General features: G+C 39.0%; 1 protein-coding gene across 5 annotated transcripts in view; it reads left to right on the top strand.

The window, feature by feature from the left end:
• The window catches only part of gab1 (GRB2-associated binding protein 1), a 221231-nt gene extending 197445 nt beyond the window's left edge, over positions 1 to 23786 (top strand). For 2 of the 5 annotated variants that reach the window (XM_067993702.1, XM_067993717.1), the window contains 7 exons: positions 1389 to 1480; positions 3080 to 3383; positions 11175 to 11264; positions 13254 to 13353; positions 18168 to 18291; positions 21337 to 21462; positions 21931 to 23786. In XM_067993702.1, the coding sequence (XP_067849803.1) occupies positions 1389 to 1480; positions 3080 to 3383; positions 11175 to 11264; positions 13254 to 13353; positions 18168 to 18291; positions 21337 to 21462; positions 21931 to 22086 (992 nt within the window). In that variant the 3' untranslated portion in view covers positions 22087 to 23786. Of the gene's footprint in view, positions 1 to 1388; positions 1481 to 3079; positions 3384 to 11174; positions 11265 to 13253; positions 13354 to 18167; positions 18292 to 19080; positions 19196 to 21336; positions 21463 to 21930 lie in introns of all 5 variants that reach the window. The other 3 variants (XM_067993726.1, XM_067993734.1, XM_067993709.1) reach the window with 2 other exon arrangements.
• The last annotated feature ends 1544 nt before the right edge of the window (positions 23787 to 25330 follow it).

Here is a 25330-nt window from a genome sequence, read left to right as displayed (position 1 = left end):
CTCCTCCTTAGATGGGCAACTTGCCGCACAGCCATTTTCTGCTATAAACTGGAATTGCATCATGCTGTGACTCACTCATGGCTCCCAAATATTTTTAATGTTTTCACTTTATGAATGGAAAGTTGCTACTTTTTCTAATTTCAAAAAATATCAGGTCAGCGTTGGAGTGCTTTTCTTGTTTTGAAAAGCCTGTATTAGCAGGTTGTGGGATAAAATGAAAATAAGAGGTGCAGGCTTGAAGTAAAAGTCAATCCTGACATTAAGGCCCCGATATTTATGGGGAGATGAGGAGGGAGTGGGTGAGGCCGAAAACAACCAAAGAACTCGGCAAGGCCGGGAACGCGGGGGTCCTGTCGATCTTAACGGCAGGACCTCATTAACATTTTGTAGCTCTGCCTCCTGCCCGGCAGCTGGCCAAATGGACAGCCTGGCCGGCAGGAGGCTACGGCCAGAGACCCTTGGGGGACGGTTCCCAGCAATTGGAAGGAGGGGAGGTCGGCAATCGGGGCTGGGGGATGGTGGAAGAGGTAGGCAAGTGGGAAGGGAGGGGGGGGGAGGTCTCCAATCAAGTCTGGGAGTTGGGGGGGCTGGCGAGTGGTCTGTGATCAGGACTTGGGGGAGGCCAAAGGCCTCCTTGAGGGGCCTGTGGGGAGCACTGGTGAGTTTCCTGACCCCAGCAGTAAATTTCAAATCGGGCTCCCAATTGCACTGTGGGAGCCCAATTTAAATATGTTAATAAAGCATCCCACCTCTCCATGGCGTTACATGCGGATGCCCCGATATCCGCCGCCGTATAAAACAGCGGCAGGCACCGCGCGGCTGGTTGGGGTGGAGATCCGCGCATTTCACTTCTTAATCACCCGTCAACCCACTCCCGTCAACCCACTCCCGCCCATTGTGGGGGGGTTAATACCGAGCCCAAGTATCTTTTGAGTAATGGATCATTTTATTTCATATTTGTAATAAATCCATTTCTTTGTGACTTTAAAGCTATTATTTTCAGTTACTGTAAAATTCCAGTATGTTAACTGTACCGGTGTAAAAGACTCACCTATAACTTCTACCAATTATAGAGAAATAGCCACGCGTTTTAACATGCTGTACACTCCGACTTACAAATGTTAAAAACCTATGTGAAGTTGTGATTGACACAACAAATGTTATGATACTTGAAAGTGGTCTTGATTGCCATTTTTATAGGGAAGATATGGTACAATTCTTGTACTTCAAACTATTGGTTTTGTCTTCATTTCCAGTGAATCAGGTAAATTCTAACATTGAATTTAACACTTTGTGTTGTTAGAGTGTTTACACAGGGTCTGTTCTTTCTTCCCTGGGAGAGTACTTTGGTTTTTGGGATCTCACTCTTGCAACCCCTTCTTTTACAGACTGTGGTCCTCAAGATAGCTATGATATTCCACGGACATTTTCGGACAGAACAAATTCATTAGATCTGGGGGAAGGGTTCAGTAGCTACCTAGTAAGTATATTTTATTTTTATATAAGTAATCACAAAGCTGTGTTTATTTCAAGTATTCTGTTCATAACCCTTTTTGTTTGCACAAACATAAGATTCTTTTTTCAGTGCATATTGTAAAGCACAATGGATTAATGTTAAAATAACCACCATGTAAAGCAGTTCATGTAATCTGAATTATGTCACCCAAAATCATATGTTTTTGTAAAGCAGTCTCCTGGTGTAGTTATTATCAAATACTGTATTTATAGAAGAGAAGTTCATTGATTAATTGTAGAAGAAATAACATATAGCTTCCTAGATTATTTCCTCATCTCATTATAAATCAAACAATGATTGACTGTTGAGTTCTTTTATAGTAGGTCTAAGTCTGTTATATTTCTACAGTATATCAGTGTGATACCTTTGTGGGGTTTTTTTAAGATGCTTGTGGTGCATGTGTCCCTATGCTCCTGTCGTAAATTCAGAGTTGTAAATTAACTTGCCAAAGAAAAGTTTGAGACCATAAGTGTGGCATAATAGAATCACAGCCTAAATATCCATCTCCTCCACCACTGACGTACCCTGGCTGCAGTGTGTATTATCTGAGAATGCACTGCAGCAACTTGCTGCGTCGTCTTCAGCAGCACCTCCTAAACACATAACCTCCATCACCTAGAAGGATAAGAGCAGCAGGTGTGTGTGAACACCCTCACCTTCAAATTCCCCTCCAAGTCACACATCATCCTGACTTGTCGCTGGGTCAAAATCCTGGAACTCCCGACCTAACGGCACTGTAAGAGCTCCTTCACTACACTGACTGCAGCAGCTCAAGAAGGCGGCCCACCGCCACCTTGGCAATTAGGGATGGACAATAAATGCTGACCTTGACAGGAATGTCCACATCATAATGAATTTTTAAAAAAGGAGCGGTGGGGGGGGGGTGCTGGTGCTGGCGAGAGTTAAATTTTAAATGGCCTGCAGGCCCAGGGCAATCCCCTCCTTCCCCCCAACCCCCAGGCTTTGCTCCCAGGTACTACCAAAAATTCTGCTGGAAGCCTGCCAAAAATATGAAAATCCACCAGGGTCAGTGTCGGGAGCCGGGGATGTATGTATGTGTGTATATATATTATACATGGATGGGTGGGTGGACGGGCGGTCGGTCCATCCTCAGGACATCCCAAAGCATGTGGCAGCCAATGAATTACGTCGGAAGTGTAGGCACTGTTGTAATGTAGGCAAATGCAACGGCCCAGCAAGGTCCCACAAACAGCAATAAGATAAATGACCAGTTGACCAGTTTTGGTGGTGTCCTGGCCAGGACACCTGGAGAACTTCCTACTCCTCTTCGAATAGTGCTGTGGGATCTTTTACGTCCACCTTGGTTTCATGTCTCACCTAACAATGTAGAACTTCCTCAGTGCTGCACTGAAGTATCAGTGTAGCTGATGTGCTCAAGCCCTGCAGTGGAGTTTGAATCCAGGACCTTCTGACTCAGCTACCAACTGAGTCAAGCTGATACTAGGCGAATGCTGTCCTGCTTTTTTTTAAAAAAAGAGTAAATTGACAATTCAATTTAACGTCTTAAAAAAAAATTAACACTTTTTTTCCTTCCATTTTAAGCAAAAGAAGGGTATGATGCCACTGGCAAGTTTGAGTAATGAAGAAGCTGACCAGAACTACGTACCCATGGATGCCAACTCTCCACCGCGCATGCACTCGATCAGCCACCCTGAACCTATCCAGGACACTAATTATGTAGCTATGACGCCTGGTCCTTTTGATTTCTCCGCACTGGGAATGCAGGTCCCGCCTCCAGCGCACATGGGTTTCAGGGTAAGCCCAAAAACTCCTCCCAGGAGGCCAGTACCTACTGCTGATTGTCAGCCACCCCCAGTAGACAGGAACCTTAAGCCTGACAGGAAAGGTAAGAGTAGATCTGTACTGTCTTCATTTGCTTCAATTTTTTTACATATATTGTGGTTTAACCCTTGGTATGTTAAGAATATAAAAATTATAAAACATAACCATAAATATTTTGTGATTTATTGCATGGCAATTTTTTTTTAAATGGGGAAAAAAAGTTTATTCATTGAATGTTCAAGGTAAAATGATTTTAAAATGTTTGCTGTTTATTTTGAGATTTACAAGAATGTGAAGTGACTACAATCCTCACATTAAAGTTTGAGGCTTTTTAAGATTAAAAAATTTTGAAGTTGAAGTGTTGCTACACAATTTGGTGAAAAAAGGGAGACCTGCACAAAAGCTACTGACTCACTAATGCCAATCTGGGCTTGTGCAGTAGAAATTGGATTCAAAACTATCATTTTTTTAGATTGTATTTGCAGTGTTCCAACTATTAAATAAGTTGGAAAATAAACTTAATATACAAGTCAATTTAGGATTTTTTTTTAACACAACTGAAAAATGTGTTTTAAAGACACTATCCCAGTTTAAAATGAGTTGTTACTTTAACATATCAAAGCCTTTGACACTACCACTTTTTATCTGTCTATGAGAAAGGCCTGGTCTAGATTGTGTGGAAAATTATGGGTGCTAATCCATGTCCTGTTACGAGACCACCTGCACTCTTAAATGCTTTTGGTTTGTTAGCGTTAAATTGCTTCCAATTGAAAAGCAGTGTTTCCCTACACCACATGCAGATAAATGTATGTTGGATGGATTTTGATTCCCTGACACAGACAGACTATTTTTCAGAGTTTATTTCCTAAGTTTGTGATCGAGAAATGGTATTATCCAGCCAAACATGACACAGTAGTTTGCTGCACAGTCAAAATTTGCTTAGACACTTTGCAGTTTTGATTTAAAAAATCTTTTAATTGGCATTATTACATTAAACCACCTGAATTGCTTTTGCTCAGTTAGTAAAATAGCTACTTTGGCTCAGTCTATTATAGTTTTAGAAATGGTGAGATGTTAAAATATTTTGATTTGTTTTTGGAATGTTATTGTATCTGCTGTCTGTATGAATTTTTTTATAAATTTGATGTCCTCTTGTGCCTGGGCTTTGAGTGCACCTTTCTGCAAAATGCTTTTATTGTCTAGCTGCCACTGGTGGAGGATGCTAAGTCGGTTCAGGATGCTGCTAGCTGAGTTCGTACTCAAACATCACTTTGCATTTGCTGCTAAGACCTTGGGTTAATTTTAACAATACTTGCATTAAAGGAATGTATAAAAATGAGTTTTAACGCTACATTAGAAAGTGAATTGAAGTTTCCTGCATCACTGTTGTCACTAGGAACATTTGGCATCTTGGTGCCAATAACTACAGGGAAGGGAGAGAAAAATCACTCTTCCGGGAATATATTTCGTACATGAAAGTTCAGCACCTCATGTCGCTCCCACCTCAACCCTTGACTCTAGTGCTTTACAGCTGAAAATGCTCTCTGAATAGAACACAAGTTAGGAAAGACAAAATCTATAATTGTACTGCTGGGTGTTTTTCAGTGTTCAAGTGGACACAGCACAATGATTTCACACTTATGTTTCACTAAGATCCTAGTGACAATAATTTGCACGTTAAACTTTGGAAAAACATTACCTGAATAATCTGCTTATAACATTTTTCTACCCACTGTCCTTTCTTAGTCCTTTGCTTCCATGCAATCAGTGTTCCTTGTCTCGCAACACCCATGCTACTCAGACTATGTGGTGCTGGGGATTACAGAGGGCAGGTAATACGTTACCACCATCCTTTGAGGGATGATGCACCCCTCTAGAAGTACAGTATTCCAACCCAGTAACTTGGTTGTAGGTTAAGAATAAATGTGTAAATTGAAAGCAAGTTTGCATATACTGTCACTAAGACTGAATTACATTGCTGCAGTGGCAGAAAGCAAGCACCTTTTAAAGAATAGTATTAGGCTGCTTAAGAATTTGTTGGAAATGTCAGATAATGTTCTAGCAGATACTTTAGAAGAGAAAATTCAAAATAGAATTATACTTTATTTCAGTTCAGGATGTGTTTTGAGTATTGGTTCTTGACTATTTGATATGAAGCTACCACATAGTTGAAGAAAGACGCCTGATCCAGAACACTCAGTGACTTGCACTCCCACATAGATTGAAAGACACTGAAAATTTGTTAGATTGCATTGTTGCTATAACTGATATTTGTGGTTTATTGATATTGTTGCCCTTGAGTTTGTGTTCAGAAATGTTTTATTGTAAATTGGGAGTATTTTCCCAATGTTGTTAACCCATGTGTTTCCCATTATTGTTTATCAAATTCCTGTGTAGACTTGGAGGAGTGGGAAGAAAGGAGCTTTGTAAATGGAATTCATTCTGGAGCATCCACACTGTTTGTGGGCTTCAGAATTGTGTGAATGCTGTAGTTTGAGACGATGCCATAGGAGGGGGTGTCTCAAATTCTCTCACAAGCGCAAATGTGTCAGTTGACTTTGCTTCTGATACTGTCAATCAGACAGCGTGAGGTCTAGATTTCCTAGATAGTGGTTGTTTCCTAAGAGGACCAGACGAGGTAAGATCAGTAATTTCTTTTATAAGCTTTAATGTGTCGTATGGCTGTTTTAAAAAATATATATATATTACAAATTTCTGATATTTTTTCCTTGGGGATAAATTGTATATATTAGGTATATATGTGTTGTGGTTAGCAATGATGTACATTTGTGCTGATTTTTGCCTCCTAAAATGGAATTGCTAAGTGGAATCAATAGCACTTATAGGCAAACTTCCCCATAACATTGCAGATTCAGATTGTCATATTTCATTTTTAATGCATATGAGATGTGAAGCGTTGTAAGGGAAATGTGATGGTAATGATTTTTGGTTCTTAAAAGCAGAATTTCAGCGATTGAGGGTTCATTGGAACTGTGTGAACAACTATTTGCAGGAAGTTTTACCTGGGTTGATTTTTTACTATTTTTAATGATCAGATTGATAGAGGAGCGTATGACTTTTGGTCATTTTTGTTTGTGTTTGTCAAGGTAAGAGATGTACCTTGTCTGATTATGTTCCTGTGAAGCGCCTTGGGGTGTTTTACTGCGTTAAAGGCGCTATATAAATGCAAGTTGCTGTAGTAGTAGTAGTAGTAGTAGTAATAGTACACTGCTAGGGAATTAAACACTTCCACTTTGGGCACAGTGCCTGATTCAGCCATTCCCAGGTCAAGTATATAACTTGGGCCAATGCAGAGAAAAGCCCCTTCCACTCTGTCAAAACAATGTACTTTAACCCCAAACTCAAGAGTGCTCTCGACTGCACTAGTTTTTTTTCCATTTCATCAAATTCTGAGTGAGTTTTCTCATTTGGTACCAATCAGTTGACAGTTTTGTTTAGGAGATCCAATACCCACGACAAACTGGGTGAGACTTGCCAAACTTGTTTCACAGAGGTCCTTACAACTAGCAGAGAGAGGACACTTTCCTCATCAGTCTGGTCTGGATTCTCGCCCATGTCCCAGAGATGTAATGAGTGTGCCAATCCACTGTCCGTAATATAGACTCTAATCAGAGAAAATAAAAAAAACACACATCCATCTGAGAAAGGCAGTCTATTCATGTGGCAGCACAAGCCACTATGTGGTGGGATCAAGATTACTCCAGCGATTTTCTCCCACCCACCTTCCCACTGCAAATTTGAGTGTGGACGTATTATTGGAGGGATGTGACCAGCTGTAGACGTCTAGGGAAGAAAAGCTAGTCAGATTATCGCCCTGAACTGATCTTTCACACCTAGTGGCCAGCTGATGTGGCATTAGTGAAACACTTAGTAATGGAATGAGTGAGGAGAGAAATAAAATCCGAAATAATTAGTAGAGCAGGGCCTTAAAAAGGACTTGAAAACAGCTGGCAATAAATAAAAATACCCTGTGGACTGAAAGATGCAAGGTAAAAGATTTATTTAAAAATAATCACCGGGAATTATCTCGGAGGCTTCTCGTGCTCCACTATTGTAACTTCAGTGGAAGTTCAGCAGAAACCCTGTCTATGTGCTTAAACAGTGTTTCCGTCAAAGTTATTGTGGTGTAGCAGGAGGATCCCAGCAAATATAAATCTTTTCGCTTACTAGTTTTCACTAAAATTCCATCATTATCATTAGGTCCCTGAGTCTGGCCCTGCCAGAGCATACGCCATCAAACCGCCATCAAACCACCATCAGTGTGGAAGAGACCACAAGGCAAACCCAGAACAAGATGGGATGCCAACATAACAGCGTGGGCCTTACCGCCAATGAGGCACAAGTGAGAGCCCTGCACCATAAGGCTGGAAGTAGTTGCTAGCGGCAAAATCCGCTTATGGATAAGCCGCTCGACCACATTGGGAATCTATAATTTTCAATATTCTGGGAAGCATCTTTGCTTAACTACAGTAACATTGTAGCCACTCCTCCTGCATTATGTAAAAATTGGAGTGAGAGGCTTTTGAGCACTTTCGCTTTGCATTTCTGCAGAATAATCTTAATTAGCTTTCATTCTAGAATGGCAAGGGAGAAAAAAATTGGCTCCAGAGATGATGCATTCACTGTTTTTGGTGCTGATCCAAATGAATTTGATTAGTATGGACTACTTATTTCTGATTAGTTTTGTATGAAACCTATATATTAATGCACAAACATTTCAGTAACAAATTTTGGAGTATTGTATAATGGCAAGTGGATATCTAAAGTATACTGGAATTGGCCAGAATTTAACTATTGTCACTATAAATCGCTAATCTTATGTTCTGAATTGACATTGGCAAAAAACCAGAGCCACCTTAGGGAGAGACTTTAGTCTGGTACCTATTAAGGTACAGACTGACATAGACATCAGTGCAATTATACCTCAAAATCTTCCCTTCATTTTATCCACAGTTGTAAGAATTGTACATGTAGTGTAAGCTAATGCGTGTCCAGAGATTTTTTTCAAAATCCATCTGTAGAGCAGACAAACAGCATTAATGGGACATTTCCATTTAATCCTCTCAAGGATTTGATTGTTGAGCTGAATTAACAGCCCTGAATCTCAGTATAAACCATGTGTGTGTGTGTGTGTGTGTGTGTGTATGTATGTATGTAGTGTAGCCTTGTATTGTAGATCGGTTTGCACTACTGTACTTTCACCTCATTGTGCAGTTTTTTCCTTTCTCATGCCAATTTTTCCCTCATCTCCTGACGATATTCACTCCCTGCTGAGATACAATTCCACAAACATCACTTGCCTTCCACTGCTTTGCCTAAACAGCCAATAATGGGTGGTCCTGAATGGCAAGTGTCAGTAGCCTATGGAGAGCATCACAGCCAAACCTAATCCTGTCCAAACCTGATAACCACAAATGCACTTCCACCAGGGATCCCTGGATGGCATTTAGGAACAGAAGTGCTTGCGGATTTCCCTCCCCAACCGAGGGGTGCCATGGCTAATTGTAACGCACCTCGCGATGCTCCATTTTGAGATCAGCTATCTCAGCACAGATTGGCAATCAAACCTAGGACCTTCCCAGTCTGCGGGGCTCAGCGGTTTGCTGGATAACTTCACTAACCAATTGGGAAATCCTGGCTACACAGTTTTAACAATTTATTTTACCTAGTTTACAATTGTTACCACATACGGGATGAAACTGCTGTGCAATCTTGAATGTTAGGAGATGATCATTCATGTGTGAGCAAATATTGCGAGGCCAGCTAGTTATGGAGGGCCTTGCTGCCAAGCCTGGTCATGTCTTCATACGATGTCCATGCATATGCTTTCCAGCAGGGGTCACTGGTCAATGATTAGGAGTGATAACTTTGGCTGATTTGTTTTTTTTCTTCCTGGCATAGGACCGATGAAACCAGTTGTAGCTTCCCATTGTTGACCCAACTAAGACCAGCCAGCTCAGCACAGACCAGGAATTGAATCTAAGGCTTCCTTGGTCTGTTTGGCTCATCACTGCATGAAGTGTATTACACAATACGCCATCTTCTCCTTTTAAGTTGAAAGACAGGGACATTCTTAATTACAGACTCCGACGTGACTTGGTTCATGTTTTGTATTTGATCAGAAGATGTGCGTGATTCATAGAGGGCAAGTCTTTTCTCCTTGCTTCCCCCTGACCAGAGTAAAGCTTCTGTTTCACATGGTGATTTACTCAGTAGCCCACAAAAGAACTAACTTCTCCTTTGCTCAACTGAAGGAAGCAAGTTTGCATCTCCAGCAGTCCTTAGGCTTGAAATCATTACTGTTAATGGGAGTTGAGTCCTTGGCCACTTGCTGTGAGAAGCAATGGAAGTTTTGTAAGAAAGTAGTTTAATTTTAGTCTGAATACAGTATAGCCAATAAATGTGGTTTTCTTTCCATGTAATTTGAAAGATTGAGGAAATGGCTGAAATTAAGGATGTGGCTTTCAGAACTCATGATGTCTCCAACAAGTTTCGATTACTAAACCAACTACAGAGGAATGAAGCTGTTTACTGGAAGTGACTGGTGGTATGGAGGATGAAAGAAAAAGGCTTAGATTTGCTTGCAATATAGATTTTGATATTGCATTCCTGGATTAATTTATGAAAAAAAACAGAAAATGCTGTTAATATTCAGCAAGTCAGGCAGCATCTGTGGAAAAAGAGAGTTATCATTTCAGGTCGATGACCTTTCGTCAGGCCATTCTGATGAAAGGTCATCGACCTGAAACATTAACTCTGTTTCTTTCTCCACAGATGCTGCCTGACTTGCTGAGTATTTCCAGTATTTTCTGTTTTTATCTCAGATTTCCAGCATCCACCGTATTTTGCTTTTGATTTATGAAAAGGCTGTTCCACCCTAATTCAGCACGAGATTGGCAATCATTCACATTAAGCAGACCATGGGGTGGCCAGTGTAGGAAACGGAAATATGTCACACTGGTAAAATGGGAAGTTTTCTTCTGAAGTTAGGAGCAGAGGAGGCTTTACGTTGCATCAAATCACGCCTGGAAATGTCTGCTGATGGCAGTAGGTGTCTGAAATGGAAAGCATTTCATTCCTCAGCACCAGCAGTCGTCTCCTTTCCAAGTACAAAATTCACAAAGTTTTTAAAAATGAAGGTTTTATTTTTTAAAAAAACAATAAAACTATCTGGTAGCATTTACTTTGCAGTTGACTTTAGTGCCTCACGACCAGGGATGGGCAAAAATTAGTCAAGGTTCCCACAACTGATTGCTATCCCAGTGAATCCTACTAGAAAGTGTGTATGTGTGAATAACAGCCGAGGACAGGATCAAATTAGAGTGTGCTGCTGTTCTCCCTCACACACAAACAGCCTGCTGATGTTTACTGTTCAGACTCTCGTATTAAAAATGCCTACTTGGTGAAGGCACCTGAGGACAGGTGATGCCTGTGGAGCTGTGGGCCTTCAACAAAGACAGGGTGGGGGAAATATGCCTTTTTAAGGTTGGTGGTTGTGGCAAGAGGATTCTATTGATTGCTTGGTTTAGAAATTTTGTCTTAAGGCTTTGTACTTCTGGGAAATAATTCTGCACTTTGTCTACACCTCATAAGACACTTGCACGCTGTAGCTTTTTACTCCTCTATTTAAAAAATAAATGATGCTTTGAGCCTCTAGCATGAGCATGGGTAAGGACTGTCTGATCGGCCGGAGGAGCATGTATCGCTTTTGGCTGATTAACACTTGCACTTGCAATTTTGGCAAAGCCAACTGGCGATGCTAAAAGCCCGACGTTGTACAGCCATTTTACAGAGAAAAATTATAACCGAAGAGTCTTCTTTTCTCGTCAATTAGGTCAAAGTCCTAAAATATTAAGAGCTAAACCTGTTTTAGAACGAACTGATACTCAGACCATAGGTGACTTTACTCCAAGACGAATCAAGGGTAGGTAATGTTCAGCATGCTATATTAAGATGACTAAGAACTTTAACTCACTAAATTTTCAGTAATGATCCGTACTTATACAATTAACCCTCCCATCAACATGTTGCATTTTGTTCATTTAATCAGTAAACATGATACCTCTGTTTGCATTTTAGGTTTGTTTTGGACTTTTTAATATCTTTATACAATGGCTAAATATTCCTGAATGATTCATGAAATCTACTATTTATGATCCTTAATTGTCTACACTTGTAAAATATTTGAAGTCTAACAACTTGTCTGGATGCTATGGCTCCTATTTTTAAAACAAAAACCGGTTTTAACTTTATCGTTAGTAAGTGGTTCAATATTAACCTTCAGAACAGCACTGAGTGACAACTTAATTACCTACTACTTTCATACTCTGGGGAAAGAGAACTATTGTATAGCAACTTCATATCCTGATCTGAGGAGAGTATTAGAATAAAAGACAAACTTTGTTTAGAGTGACCTCTACTGTCCAAATGAGTCTGCAGAAAAGCTACAGCATATTAAAATGTTGTAGAGAATATTTTTAGAACCCTATTAGTTTAGCCGCCTTTGTGTTGCTGAGGAATTTACATTCTAACATGAAGAAAACTGAATTTATATAACACATGAAAACCACAAATGGAAGTAGTTTTGTTGCTTGAACAGCTAACAGCAACCTGCCTCGTAAATCTCCAGTCTTCCACTGTTCGGACAAGGGGAAAGAAGAGAATCAAATTAAACTGTAGCTTAATCTTTTCCAAGCATTCTATTAGCAGGCCAAAAAAAAGCTAGAGAAATAATTTCCAAAACTTAGTGTGGGTTTGGAAATGGGTTGCACCATTGACTTTTTTTAAAATCAAAAAAAAATATTTGGTTTGGTGTGTTCCTCTCAAGTTCAACATGACTGTCATTCGGTAGTTACAGAAAATTGTTTGTGCTTTTACAGAACTCAAAGGGTTAATATATTTCTTAACTCGGCTGTGAGATTGACATTATAGGGCAGATCCTGAATCTGTGCTCCTAGCAGGGAGTCTCACTGGTCAGCAGCGCACTTTGGAAATTCAGGTGTGCGTTGCCCTTAGTTTTCTAGCCTTTTAAATGAATGGGTGGAAAATCATTGTTCGTGCGTGCCTGAATTTCTGCTGAGTACTGCTGGCCAATGAAGCACCCCACCAGCAATGCCGGCTTGTAAAATCAACACCTTGTGCATAAAACAGGCTATTTGCAACATTTGATTTTGGGGTTAGGAGACCAAATGCCCGTCCGTTTCTAATTAATGCAGCTACAACATAACATTTCCTCTCTGGCGTGTAGCCAACCTTGTTTACCCGAGGTAACACCAACAGGCTCTGCAGTACGTCTGTTGATTTTAAACATTCGAAGATTTTTGTCAATTCTACTTTTATGCAGTCATCAATATTCAATAGTAAATAATTAACAAAACAGTTTTCTAAAACTAGCTACATGTTCAAAACATTTGGCCTGCATTCCTGAGATTGACATTTAAACAAAGCTAATATTAAGGGTTTTTACCAGATCTTGATAACCTGTTTTTTTTGAGGGGGGGAGGAGAAAGAGGTGGGGTAGAGAGTCACATTTCCTGTTTTCTCGCACTTCCTTTGAATTAGCTATGTCCTGTGTGATTCCAAGCGATTTTCCAGTGGTCACAATAATCAATTACAAATCCAAGAGCACAAAATACAGTTGAACCTTCTCAGTCAAATATACTTGAAATCAAAATTTTGTTTAATGAAGAGTATTTTCAAAGGACCCAATAATGCTAGTTAATATTTATCTGCAATATTAGTTGCAAGATTGCAATATAATTTCCTAGTTTTAAATGATTTTCTAGTTTAAAAAAATACACAAGCCTCCAGCACTGTTTATTTTACATACAGGGTACAAAATGTTAATGATACCCAGCAATTTCATCACTTTTTTATACACAAAGTATATTCATGTGCATTTTTTATACCACAGTTAAACCTGCTCCATTGGAAATTAAACCTTTACCTGAATTTGAGGAAATGCAGGAATTAGCTCCAGTCAGATCACCAGTGACCAAAACCTTTACCAGAGAGTAAGTCTTAACTGTTGCTTATTATCTGTTATGTGTAGCATTTTTTTTGTTGTTGCATTTGTTCAACAGACTTTGGATGAAAACAATCTTTAAGTAATAGCCTTCCTGACTATGCATTAATTATCTGTGTTTTAATGTTTATGGAATTTTAAAGATTTGAACTGTAGAACAGTGTGATGAGACACAAAAAAGGAGTTATAATATCTCCATGCTGACTTTACGTAACAAAAATGACCAGAAACTCGAGCTTCCCATTCTGGCTCTATTGCCAAGCTGACATTCCATCTGGGTTTTATACCCTCTCCTGCCAGTGCTCCTCTCTGATTAACTCAGCTCTGTCTCCTGACTTGCATTTTTTTTGTCCTCTGAACACAAACTTCCTATTCTGTTAGTGTTTCAGGTCATATCCTGTTCAGGTCTATGATCCAAAAACAATTTGAATCCAGTTCTCACCTTCTGCAGGCCCACATTGTTTGCCAGCTGACGTGGGTTTTTCATCCTCAACTGATGTAATCCATCCTGCAAAGTTACTTACAAAATGGCTACTTATTCTTCCATCATCTGTTCTTCCTGTACCACTCTATTCTTTCCTGGACCACTGGTGCCTAGATTCCATTAGAATCAAAATTAAATACATTAAGTTTATTTACAAGACAGATTTGGCTTTTTTAAGTATGTATGTATGTAAATTTGTATAATCAGCAAATTATTTCTCACCAGGCTTGGGGGTTGTACACTGTCAATCGTGGCATTGTTTTTTTTTGCTGGGGGTGTAAATTACCAGTGCCTTCATGTATGTTATAAATATTGATTTTAAAATTGTAATTAACCCAGCAAAATTGTTAACTGATCCCTTGATTGTGTCCTCCGGTATAAACATGGCACAGTTTTGTAAAAGCATTTGATTTAATGGTCCGCACCCTGTTCTGCAGAAACAAAAACTTGCATCGCTGTGCTAATAAAACAAACACACAAATCTATTTGTGGCAGTTGGCTTGTATATCAGCTGAAAGAATGTAATCCTTGCAAGCCAGGGCATGTTTGTACCACTTTGTGGTTAATTGTGCAGCATATTGCAGAGAAATGCGTCAAACTCCTACTGAAAAAGGCCTAGTTCTGAAATGTTTAATTGCTTAGATTGGATGCATAAATCCAATTTTCATCTTTTATATTAAAGGAATACTCCAGTCTGTTCGTTCTTAGTTAAATAGAGGTTAACAGTTCTGTTAAGTCTGATAAGTCCCATGTATTGGCAGTTTTTGAAGAAACATTCCTTTTTGAGATGCGTCACGTGTAGATTGCATTTACAGATTGCAACGGCTGCTTTGCTTGAAAATTGTGTTTAAAATATTAATTGATTGATTAAATTGTTTATTCATCACAAAGATTAACTTCTTGTGGACTTGGCCAAAATGTTAGATTCCACCAAATTTGGTTGATATTGGGTGTTTAGCTTGGATTTTTTTTAAAAATGCTCAAATATAATATATTCATAAAAGTACACCAATGAGTTCTCAAATCCACCACTGATGAGCGTTTTCTTTTCCTGTCTCTTAACCTACTGATCAGCTTGGCTATTGACAGTGAAGCTGTAGAGTAATCTGCCTTTCATTTTATTTCCAACACCTTGCTTGACTGGGCGGGGGGAGGGGACTGACTGGGGCTAAAACGAACTGAAAGAAGAGAAAAAGAGGAAAGACTGGTTATATGAGATATGATTGTGAATCCTTGGAAATCTTTGGATCATTTCTGAACACTGAATTTCTTTTGAATTTTCACATTGAGATTTCTTTAATACTAGAAGTCTGGCCTGTGAAACTGTAATTTACCCACACAGAATTTAAATTCCAGATGCGCTGCAAATTTGTTGTGTTGTATGCAACCCCCATCTTCTGTAGGGCAAATATCAGTCATGGATCTCTTGCATCTCACGACGATGGGGACCTCTAAATATTGAGGCTGAGCAACTCAGTGAAGGAAAAAAAATCTTTCCTGTGAACAAAAAGAAGTGTGTAAGAAATGTGTGTAGCAAATGGGACATTCTTTATCCAATATTGGTTCCTGTTGCCGTGTCATACATAATATTTTATTAATGTTTAATCTTTGGCTGTAATCAACAGAAATGAGTGCAACCAATTCAACATTATAGAATCATAGAATCGTACAGCAAAGGAGGAGGCAATTCGGCCCATCGTGTCTGTACCAGCTCTTTGACAGAGCTACCAAATTAGTCCCGCTCCCCTGCTTGTTCCCTCTAGCTCTGCAAATTTTTCCTTTTTAAGTAGAGATCCAATTCCCTTTTGAAAGTTATTATTGAATCTGCTTCCACCACCCCTTCAGGCAGTGCATTCCAAATCATAACTCGCTGAGCAAACAAAAAATTGTCCTCATCTCCCCCCCCCCCCCCCCCCCACACCTTTATTGCCAATTATTTTAAATCTGTCTCCTCTGGTTACCAACCCTCCTGCCACTGGAAACAGTTTCTCCCTTTCTACGCTATCAAAACCCCTCGTAATTTTGAACACCTCTGTTAAATCTCCCCTCAACCTTTTCTGCTCTAAGGAGAACAATCCCAGCTTCTCTAGTCTCTCCACATAACTGAAACTCATCATCCCTGGTACCATTCTAGTAAATCTCCTCTGCACCCTCTCCAAAGCCTTGACGTCCTTTCTATAGAGTGGTGCCCAGAATTAGACTTAAAACTTTAACTGAGGTCTAACCTGTGATTTATAAAGGTTTAGCATAACTTCCTTGCATTTGTACTCGATGCCTCTCACTTTCTTTCTATTTATCTATATAATGTCTTACCACCTTCAAAGATTTGTGCATGTGAATCCCCATGTGTCTCTGTTCCTGCATCCCCTTTAAAATTGTACCATTTAGTTTATATCGCACCATTATTCCTTCCAAAATGTATCACTTCTGTGCTTTAAATTTCATCTGCCATGTGTCTGCCCATTTCACCAGTCTATGTCCTCCTGAAGTCTGCTGCTATCCTCCTCACTGTTTACTACATTTCCAAGCTTTGTGCCATCGGCAAACTTTGAAATTATGTCCCCATACTCGAGCCCAGGTCATTAATATATATCAAAAAGACCACTGGTCCCAAGACCGACCCCTGGTGGACACCACTGCACACTTCCCTCTGGTCTGAAAAATAACTGTTCACCGCTACTCTCTGCATTCTGTCCCTTAGCCAATTTCGTATCCACGCTGCCACTGTGGGTTTAATCCCATGGGCTTCAATTAAGATTGAATGTTATGGAAAACGAGTAAAGCGCATGGAACCATTGAATATTTTTGTAGTGATGATTGTTGCCTTTTCTTAATCTTCCCCCTCCTTTATTTTCTTGCTCCCTATTTTCCGGTTGGATCATAGACCACCTGTAGATGAAAGGTGGGTGATCAGCAGCAAGGCTTCTGCCAGTGCTGTTCTTGAGCTGGCCAGCAGGTGGTGTACAACTGCAGCCTGATGACAACTTAGTCTCAATTTTTCTTTCCCTCAGCCCAGCAGTTGAGCTTGGTCACTTAGTGCAGAGCCACATCTCAGCGCTCAGCGCACCGGAGTGCCACTTTGTTGCAAAAGATAAAGTGCCAGTATTTGGGCTTTTCAATAAAACTACTAAACTAGGTTTTGTCATTGGAAATTAAATGAAAAAAATTATTTTTGCAGTGTTTTATATTAAAATGAAAAAGAATTTGCATTTGATATAGCACCTTTCATAACCTCAGGATGTCCCAAAGCACTTCACAGCCAATGAAATACGTTTGAAGTGTAGTCAACTGTTTTAATGTGGGGAAACACAGCAGCCAATTGACACTTAGCAAGGTTACACAAACAGCAATGAGAGAAATGACCAAATCATCTGTTTACTGATGTTAGTTGAGGGATAAATATTGGCCAGAACTCCTCCCTTATTCGAATAGTGGCATGGGATGTTTTGTACACCTGAACGGACAGATGGGGCCTAGATTTCATCAGAAAGACGGCACCTCCGACAGTGCAGCACTCCCTTAGTACTGCACTGAAGTGCCAGCTAAAATTATATGCCCATGATCACCTGACTCAGAGGTGAGAGTGCAACTGACTGAGTCAAGGCTGGTACCTAAAGGTTCAGTTGTACCAGATGGTGTTACCTCCATGAAGTATTTTCATGCATTTCAGGGAGATTAAATCAGTTTAATTCCCATTTAAAAATTGGACATTTTCATCTGACATGTTATTGTGATTACTTGCCTGAGGTCTAATGTAAGTAGACTAAATGTCAAGAAACAGGATATGACTTAAACCTTTTTGTGGCATTGACCATAACTCACATGCAAAAAGCCCAATTGTGGGTATGAATCCTTTCCCATGGCTCCTGGTCACTTATTTTATATTGATTGTGGTTTCTATTATTTTTTCATATTACATTAGGTGACATTTAATCATAATTATCAAAAGCTGTTTTTCGTGGAAAATTCATTTGAAGAAGTTGTTCCAAATATAAATATTCTATACCACATCAATAACATTAGACTAATTAACACTGGACTCAAAGGACAAACTTAAACTCATCTCTGCTTTTAACTCTAATTCATTTACACAATTTATTTTAATTAAAACTTGAGCGTGATTTTTATATTGCCTTGAGTTAAGCATAATTTGTGATTTGCTCATAAGTCATCAGTTCAGTCCACTGCCTCACTATGGATTTGAAAGTGATGTGCACATACGGTTTTATTTCTTGCAAATGGTGATCTTGCATATGGGAGGAACATAAAAGTGTAATTATTTGGACTGTTGCTTTTTTTCCTCCCCAATAATCCCTAAGAATCTCCAGGTTTCCTGTCAATCCCCGACCAGCCTCCGTTCACAGCACTGCTTCCAGCACTGATTCACAGGACAGTGAGGAGAACTACGTGCCCATGGAGTCTGCTCCCTCCACAGATGATCCAGTATGTAACCTTCAGATTCATCCATTTTAATGTAGTATTATCATGTCGCAGACTCAGCAGAGAAATAGGGAATAAAGATGCAATGCAGAGTATTAGAAGCATTCACGATCAAAGCTTGCAGCATAGTGATCCTTCTGATTTTAACTTAGGTGATATGTTGATTTGATTCTTCTCATTTAAACACCTTTTTTAAAAACACAAATTTCAGTTTAAAAAACACATGCATAAGTATCAATGGAAGGCCATTTAACATTACTAAAGTAAAGGTAAGATGTTGGTTATCTGACTGTCTATGTAAATGCTGTATTTGGATCTGGGGTAAGTTGTGTCCAGCTTTAGTTAACCTCAACTTTTGCTTAAAGGGATTGAATTTGATCATTATGTCCCAAAATACTGAGGTTGGAATAATGAATTTAGAAGGACTCCTCGTCTATCTGTGAGTTCTCTCATTTTGGTTGTATTTCTTTTTTTTTAGCATTCTTCATTCTTTATTTGATTCCTTTTAGGATCTGTACTAGAAGCTGCCTTACTTTTTATTCTTGCTCCTTTTAGGGCAACATTTACATTCCTAAACTCCTGTGTTTACCTTTTCCAGTACTCTTATGTTTGATTAAGTTGGCTCTTTTTTTTGTATTACTTTGCCTTCATCTCATTGCTTTCCTTCTCTTAGGATCTGTGCTGTTCCACACCATGCCTTTTCCTTGGGAGTTTTCTGAAGCTTTCTACTTGCTCTGGTTTCTTTTTTAAGTTTACCATTTCCTTTCTTCCTGTTTCTTCATTTCTTTTCAGTGAAGAGTCCTTCTATTGTACTGTTCCTATTACACCCATTGAACGGGAAGTATCAGGAAGGGAAAGGACAGAAGAGATGAGGTGGGATGATTTGGGGACAACAGCTTTCATCTCTGTAAGCAGCTGTTTTTCTGTAAGATTGTATCTTTAATGAAAAAGGTTTTGTGTGTAAAGCTGTGTTTTTTTTTGGTCAGCCACTCTTGAGCACTCAGTTGAGTTCACACTGTCAATACAGTAGACATCCACAAGCTTAGACATATAGAAATGATGTTGAATGAGGTTTTTTGGTAACTATAATGCACCAACCACTGGACTGTCAACTAGGCAATCCAAGTCTGGATTGCAATCAGTCTCAACTTACATCATACATCCCCCTAGGAGGATAGGTATACTCGTTATTATAAGGAAGGGAGCTTTTCTTGCACCTCCTGATGGATTAACTGAGATAGGGATGGATAATCCAGGCCTTCAGTGAAGGACTGCAGTGTGGATCGAAGGAGGTGAACTGGGAGGGGAGGGGGGAGAGAGAGCAAAAAGGGGAGTGGTAAAAATACCTCTTGGGTGATGGGCTTACAAAAAGATGCAATGTGGTTCTAAAGGTATCACAAAGAAGCTATAAACACTTTTTTTCTTTATCAGAGGCCTAAGTATTGGAGAGTTTCTAAATAGTGGTTATATTTCAGATGGAAATATATTAGTGCATTTAAAAAAAGGTTGATGTATTTTTGAACAGCCCCAGGTGGTGGTAGTGAGATTGCAGTTGTCACACTTAGCATTGTGTTTATTTTTGTTCATTATTGGACATGAGATTTATTTTGAATTCACGAGGTAACTGCTATCATCTAAAATGAACAAATTCATAATCGTAATATGTAATATGTTAATGGCTGCTCTAGTTATTGTCTTGCTGGAATAGGGTACAAAACAGCTAATTTGAGCTTCTGTGCACACTTTCTAACCCTAAAGGGCAAGGAGACAAATGAAGTTTCTGCTACGGACACTAACCGCCTCTAGGAAGCAGCCAGTGTAGATCAGGGGGACATTTTCCTCCCTCGGGGAAAGTACTTAGCCTCCATGCTGCATCTCTTATCAGCCAACTTAATATTACCATTTGTACATAATTTAGAAATGCAGGTTCCCACTATTAATTAATGCTCACTACTTTCAAACAATTGGATCGCTTTTTTCATTTTGATTTACCAATTTTAATACACGTACCTCAAATAATATCTCACTGTCTCCCACCCTGCAGAACTGAGATGCTCGTAGAACAGGTTTATGTAATGTGAGAGGGGAGTGAATGGAATATAAAATGTATAGTTAAATGCCTTCAGCTGTATTTATAAAGTTATTTAAATTTTATTTTGTGTATGAACTTTTCACAAGTTAGCAGGTTAAATATTTTTTATTGTTTAAAATTTCTAGGTGGGTGGTTTCAGCTAATGGTTTGTTGCAAGGGTTACTGAACACATTGGATGAGTTGCATTATATTAATGAGAGTTCTCTGCACCACATAGATGGAGGCCATTTGGCCCAGTGTGCCTATGCTGACACATGCAGGGTGTATTCTCTCAAATGTGATGTTAAATTCAAAACAATTGCTTTTGAAGCACATTACAACACAATGCTTGACATGGACACTATTTGGATTTTGCTTTGTTGAAAATAAAATCAGTTTTTTTTTAAGAAACTAAAACAAAAGAATATTCTCCAAGCAGCCTTCGGTAGCTGCACATCCTTTGCCATGGTTCCCTTCTGACCAGGGAGCTATATATTTAAGACCCAAACTGTCCACTTGAAGTTTCCTGCATTAGTTGAATGAACTTTCTCTGTCCTTTATTTGCTAGAGGAAGCACTGCTCAGAAAAAAATACATGGTTTCAGAGGAGCCTGTTTGTTATCAGACATGTCTTCCCTCTAGCTGGATTATAAAATCGCTATATTAAGGCCCTTCAACAACATTGTCAACAAGCAGAGAGGGTACCCGGATGACTAAACTGATGAAAACGACAGTTTGATAAATGTATTATTGATGCATTTAACATTTACACAAAATGTTTGACTTGATTTTAGCAATGTTTAATAGTCTAAAAATATTTTCAAATGTAATTATTCTGCAATGATGATTTTATCCACATGGTAACGTTAACCTATTCTGTTGTTTTGCAACAGATAGTTGGGGAGCGTTGGCAATTCCAAGCTGTACACTTTGTCTTTGTGGTAATGTCAGATTTACTCTTAATGGACTTTTTTGCAGAACATAAAACAAGCACAGCAATGTTGTGACGGGGGAAGCAGTTTAACGAGATCTAAAGGTGACAAGCAACAAGTGGAGTACTTAGACCTGGATCTAGACTCTGGAAAATCAACACCGCCTCGAAAGGTACACTGTTGTACTGCTTATGAGAGTTTAGAGTCAGCTACACATAATGTTTAGAATTTTTCTGTAGTTGACTACAAAAAAAATAGCATAATAGCCCTGATGTCCAACTGTGCTGATTTATACTAGGGAGCACTTAAACATGACTATATTACTTTTGCAAAACTTTTTTCTTTTTAAAAAAAAGTGTAGGATTTGATTTGGCAAGTCACTTTCCCTCTCATGGAGCCCTGTCATTTTAAATCTCCCCTCTCACCACATTCAACATGGCTGTTCATTTAAACAGAATTTGGCACTTCAGATCTGCTAGAGTGCCTGAGCTTGGAAAATGTAATGCCATCTTGACACTGTCATGTACTTAGCCAATACTAACTTTTCTTGGCTTGCACACCAAGTTTTTCTTGGATATTGAGTAGAGTAAAAACTGAATAGTACTGCAACTTTTACAAGTTTTTTTTTGTTTAATTTCAGAAAAGCAATGGTACAGGTACAGTAGCAGCAGATGAAAAAGTAGATTATGTAGTGGTGGACCAACAGAAAACACTCGCACTGAAGAACACCAGACAAGCATGGACTGATGAAAGACAGTCTACAGAGTCGGAGACCCCAATTAAAAGTGCAAAGTGACCCAACGCTGTCATTAAAAAAAGACCATCATGCCTTGTTGAGATGCCTTTTTGTTCCTGCCACTAATGGCCTTCTAGCCAGAGTGCCCTACGTGAGTACGCCATCGATCAGTTTATGAAGCGGTCAGAAGTGATTTATGGCCAGTGACTCGAGACTTTACATACAAACAACATACATCATCAAAAAGGGGAAATTATTGGAGTCAAGTTGGTAACTGTAATTAAGTGCAAGTTGTATGATTTTTCATGCATCGTCTACAGAGGCTACCCTTGAGTCTGTATGTTAGCTACATTTGGACTTGGAATGCTTCAAGCATTCCAATATGTTAATTCAGTTTTTAAATGCCATTTGAAAAGGTTACTTCGGGTACAAGGAGAAGCTGTTAGTTACTGCAGGAATCTGGTCTCAAAACTTGATCGCATCTATATAGAAAATAACTTTTCACTTTTAATTCTAGTCTGAATTATGGAAATGTTTAAACATCCAGTCTGAAAAGTATGTTTTAGCTAAACTAATTTTCTAATTTTTTTAATTGAAGTCCAGGTTTATTTAAGCTAGGTTTAGTTGAGGTGATTTTTTGACACTTTAGACTTAACAGAAGTAGTTACAGTGGAACTACTAATACATTGTTAAACTATCCCTAGAGCAACATTGCTGGCAGTGGCCTTTAGATGACCATTATCAATAATTATCCACCAAAAGAAAACCCAAAATCCCACCAAATTCCTTTCCGGTATTGAAAACAGAATGAACAATAAATGCCAATGGTTTCTCATTCTTCAGTTTATATGTACCAAAATCACTACACAGTTGTTGAGTTTATAACTCTGGAAAGTTGAGATTTTAATCCTCTTGATATGATTTACATGCCTGGATTTAAAAATAAACTTGCAGAGTGCAGATTCTGCAGGGTAGAGTCTTGCATTCTCTGTCACTGATCCAGACAGAAACTAGTTTGGTATCGCCCCAGGCAGCAAGATGGCTCATAATTTTAAAATGAGGTGGTACTTTTTGGCAAATCTAGCATGCTTGTGCCCTAGAATCTTGTTTCAAAATATACAAGTTCCATTTCAGCCATATGTTTTTGAGCCCTATGCAAAGATTGTGTAATTTTTTTGTATTATGTATAGCAGTAAATTCTACATGAATTTACAGATGGTTGCATTATTGCTTTTGCATTTTGAGAGATCAGGGATACAGTGCTTAGATTTTAAAAATGCCACCTGCAGATTATAATGGCAATTAAGTTATGTAAAACCCCCATCTCCAGGAGCCACTGACATCATTTCAGTAATATAACCGCCGCCTTATCTCGGGAATGTGATAATTATGTTGTACATAAAACCTTTTTCTCTTCAGATCACTTATAAAGTGCTTACAAACTGTAAATGTACTAAAAATTACTAACATTTGTATTTACAGAAATTGTCTATATGCATAAAAACATTGGAGTCCATCAAAGATTTTATCATTAAACCGTGAATGAATTACGATTTTACGTGTATGTTTGTAGTTTTCCAGCTCACAGGCTTTGTATCTAAAATAAACGCCTTGGCTGAAGAACCCTTTTCTCTTAATGTAAATTGCACATGGCGATGGTTACTCATTATAATGAAACAGTGATACTACTTGTATTTTTAATGAAAGTTATGGAACTCTGTAAGTCATAATGTAAATGTAAAATTAAATCAATGACAATATTCCACCCAGGTGTATGAGCTTTTTATCTGGTCAATTGTGCAAATATCCAGATGAATTGAGATTTATTGCACAACTCATAGTAATTACCCACCCCCCCGCGCCACCGTGGACCAAATAACATTTAAACAATTTATTCACATTCAGTTACAATGCACTGTGTTTCATTAAGTGAGAAAAGACCATTAGGCAGGAGCCCATCTTCTTTTGCACCCCACCTACCTATATTCTCTTTCTATCTCATATGCACACGCATCTCCTATTGGCCATAATGAGTTTGACATGTAAGTCGTAGGTATATAGCTGACGTGTGCACAAATGGCTAGAATGGTTATTCAAGTGGAGATACAATGTACAACGTGTGAGAAGTGGACGGCGGGGGGGTGCGGGCGGAGTAGGAAGAGGAAGAGATTTGGCAGGAGCTCCACCCAGAGTTACGTTTTGATCTTTCCTGCTTAACAGCCTTCCTCTCCCACACCCAAAAAAGTATGATGTGCAAAAGAAACTTTCTAATAGTAATTTAAGAATTTGAAATAGTTCGAATTGCTGGATTTTGTTTCAGATGTTGGATGAAGAGAATTAAAATGGCTACAGAATTGGTAGAAGGCTGTCTTGTAAAATCTAATGAAGTTTTCACTGATTCCAAGTTCATTACTACAGACATTTTGTCTAATCCTATGCATTTCCAATTTAGAGGATATGATCAGTCGATCACTTCACTCCAAAAAAAAAAATGTTTAAACTATATCCGCTAATTAAATTCCTGCTTGGACACCTTCACTACAATGCCATTTAGTGCCCTTCCCAGTAAATTCTTCAGAATGTGAAAATTTTATTTAATTGCTTCTACACTGCTTAGTGTCTTGATCTTTGAGAACATTAGCAAAGAATGGATGAATAAGTATTCCATAAATAGTCAAGCAAATTCTAGATTTTGGTGAAGCATCAGAGACCCTGAGAGTAAAATGTTGCGTTTTCATAAAGATATGTGATGGAGGGAAAAAAAAACTGAGATTTGATCTGAATGTGAATAGCTTACAAAAGTCCACACCCACTGGTGCATTCCCAGTGTAAACTCGCCAGGAGTGCAGCAGAGGGTCTGGAAATTGAACTGGGACCTGGATAAGCAATTTCTTTCAAAAGCACCAGTTGAGATAACAAACTCCTCTATGAGCTGTTTCTCTAGCTTGCATACTGAAACTTCGGAAATGGCTGGTCCTGCCTGAGGAGGCTGCAGAAACGTGCTGAGCAGTCTGTCCATCGCTCCAGAGAATAATGAAGCCCCAGTGTCAGCTTGGGGCTTCATTATTCTAACCAGCACCTTGATCAGAAAGGTTGTCTGTAGATGCAGGAATTTGACCTCAACCAGCACTCAATAGGTCTTGAAATTACATGGTGAAAACATTGAATACAAAAGCAAGGCAGTGATGAAGAAACCTTTACTAGACTTTGGGTAGCAGTTTTGGACATCCTATTATGGAAAGAATATCAGAGCTGTGGAAAAGGTGAAACATAGGTTTACTAAGGTGATGCCAACGATGAGAAT

Source organism: Heptranchias perlo, chromosome 1, assembly GCF_035084215.1.
Source record: "Heptranchias perlo isolate sHepPer1 chromosome 1, sHepPer1.hap1, whole genome shotgun sequence".
Taxonomy (NCBI): domain Eukaryota; kingdom Metazoa; phylum Chordata; class Chondrichthyes; order Hexanchiformes; family Hexanchidae; genus Heptranchias; species Heptranchias perlo.
The sequence above is the reverse complement of the archived record's forward strand: the minus strand, read 5'-3'. Positions and strand labels throughout refer to the sequence as shown.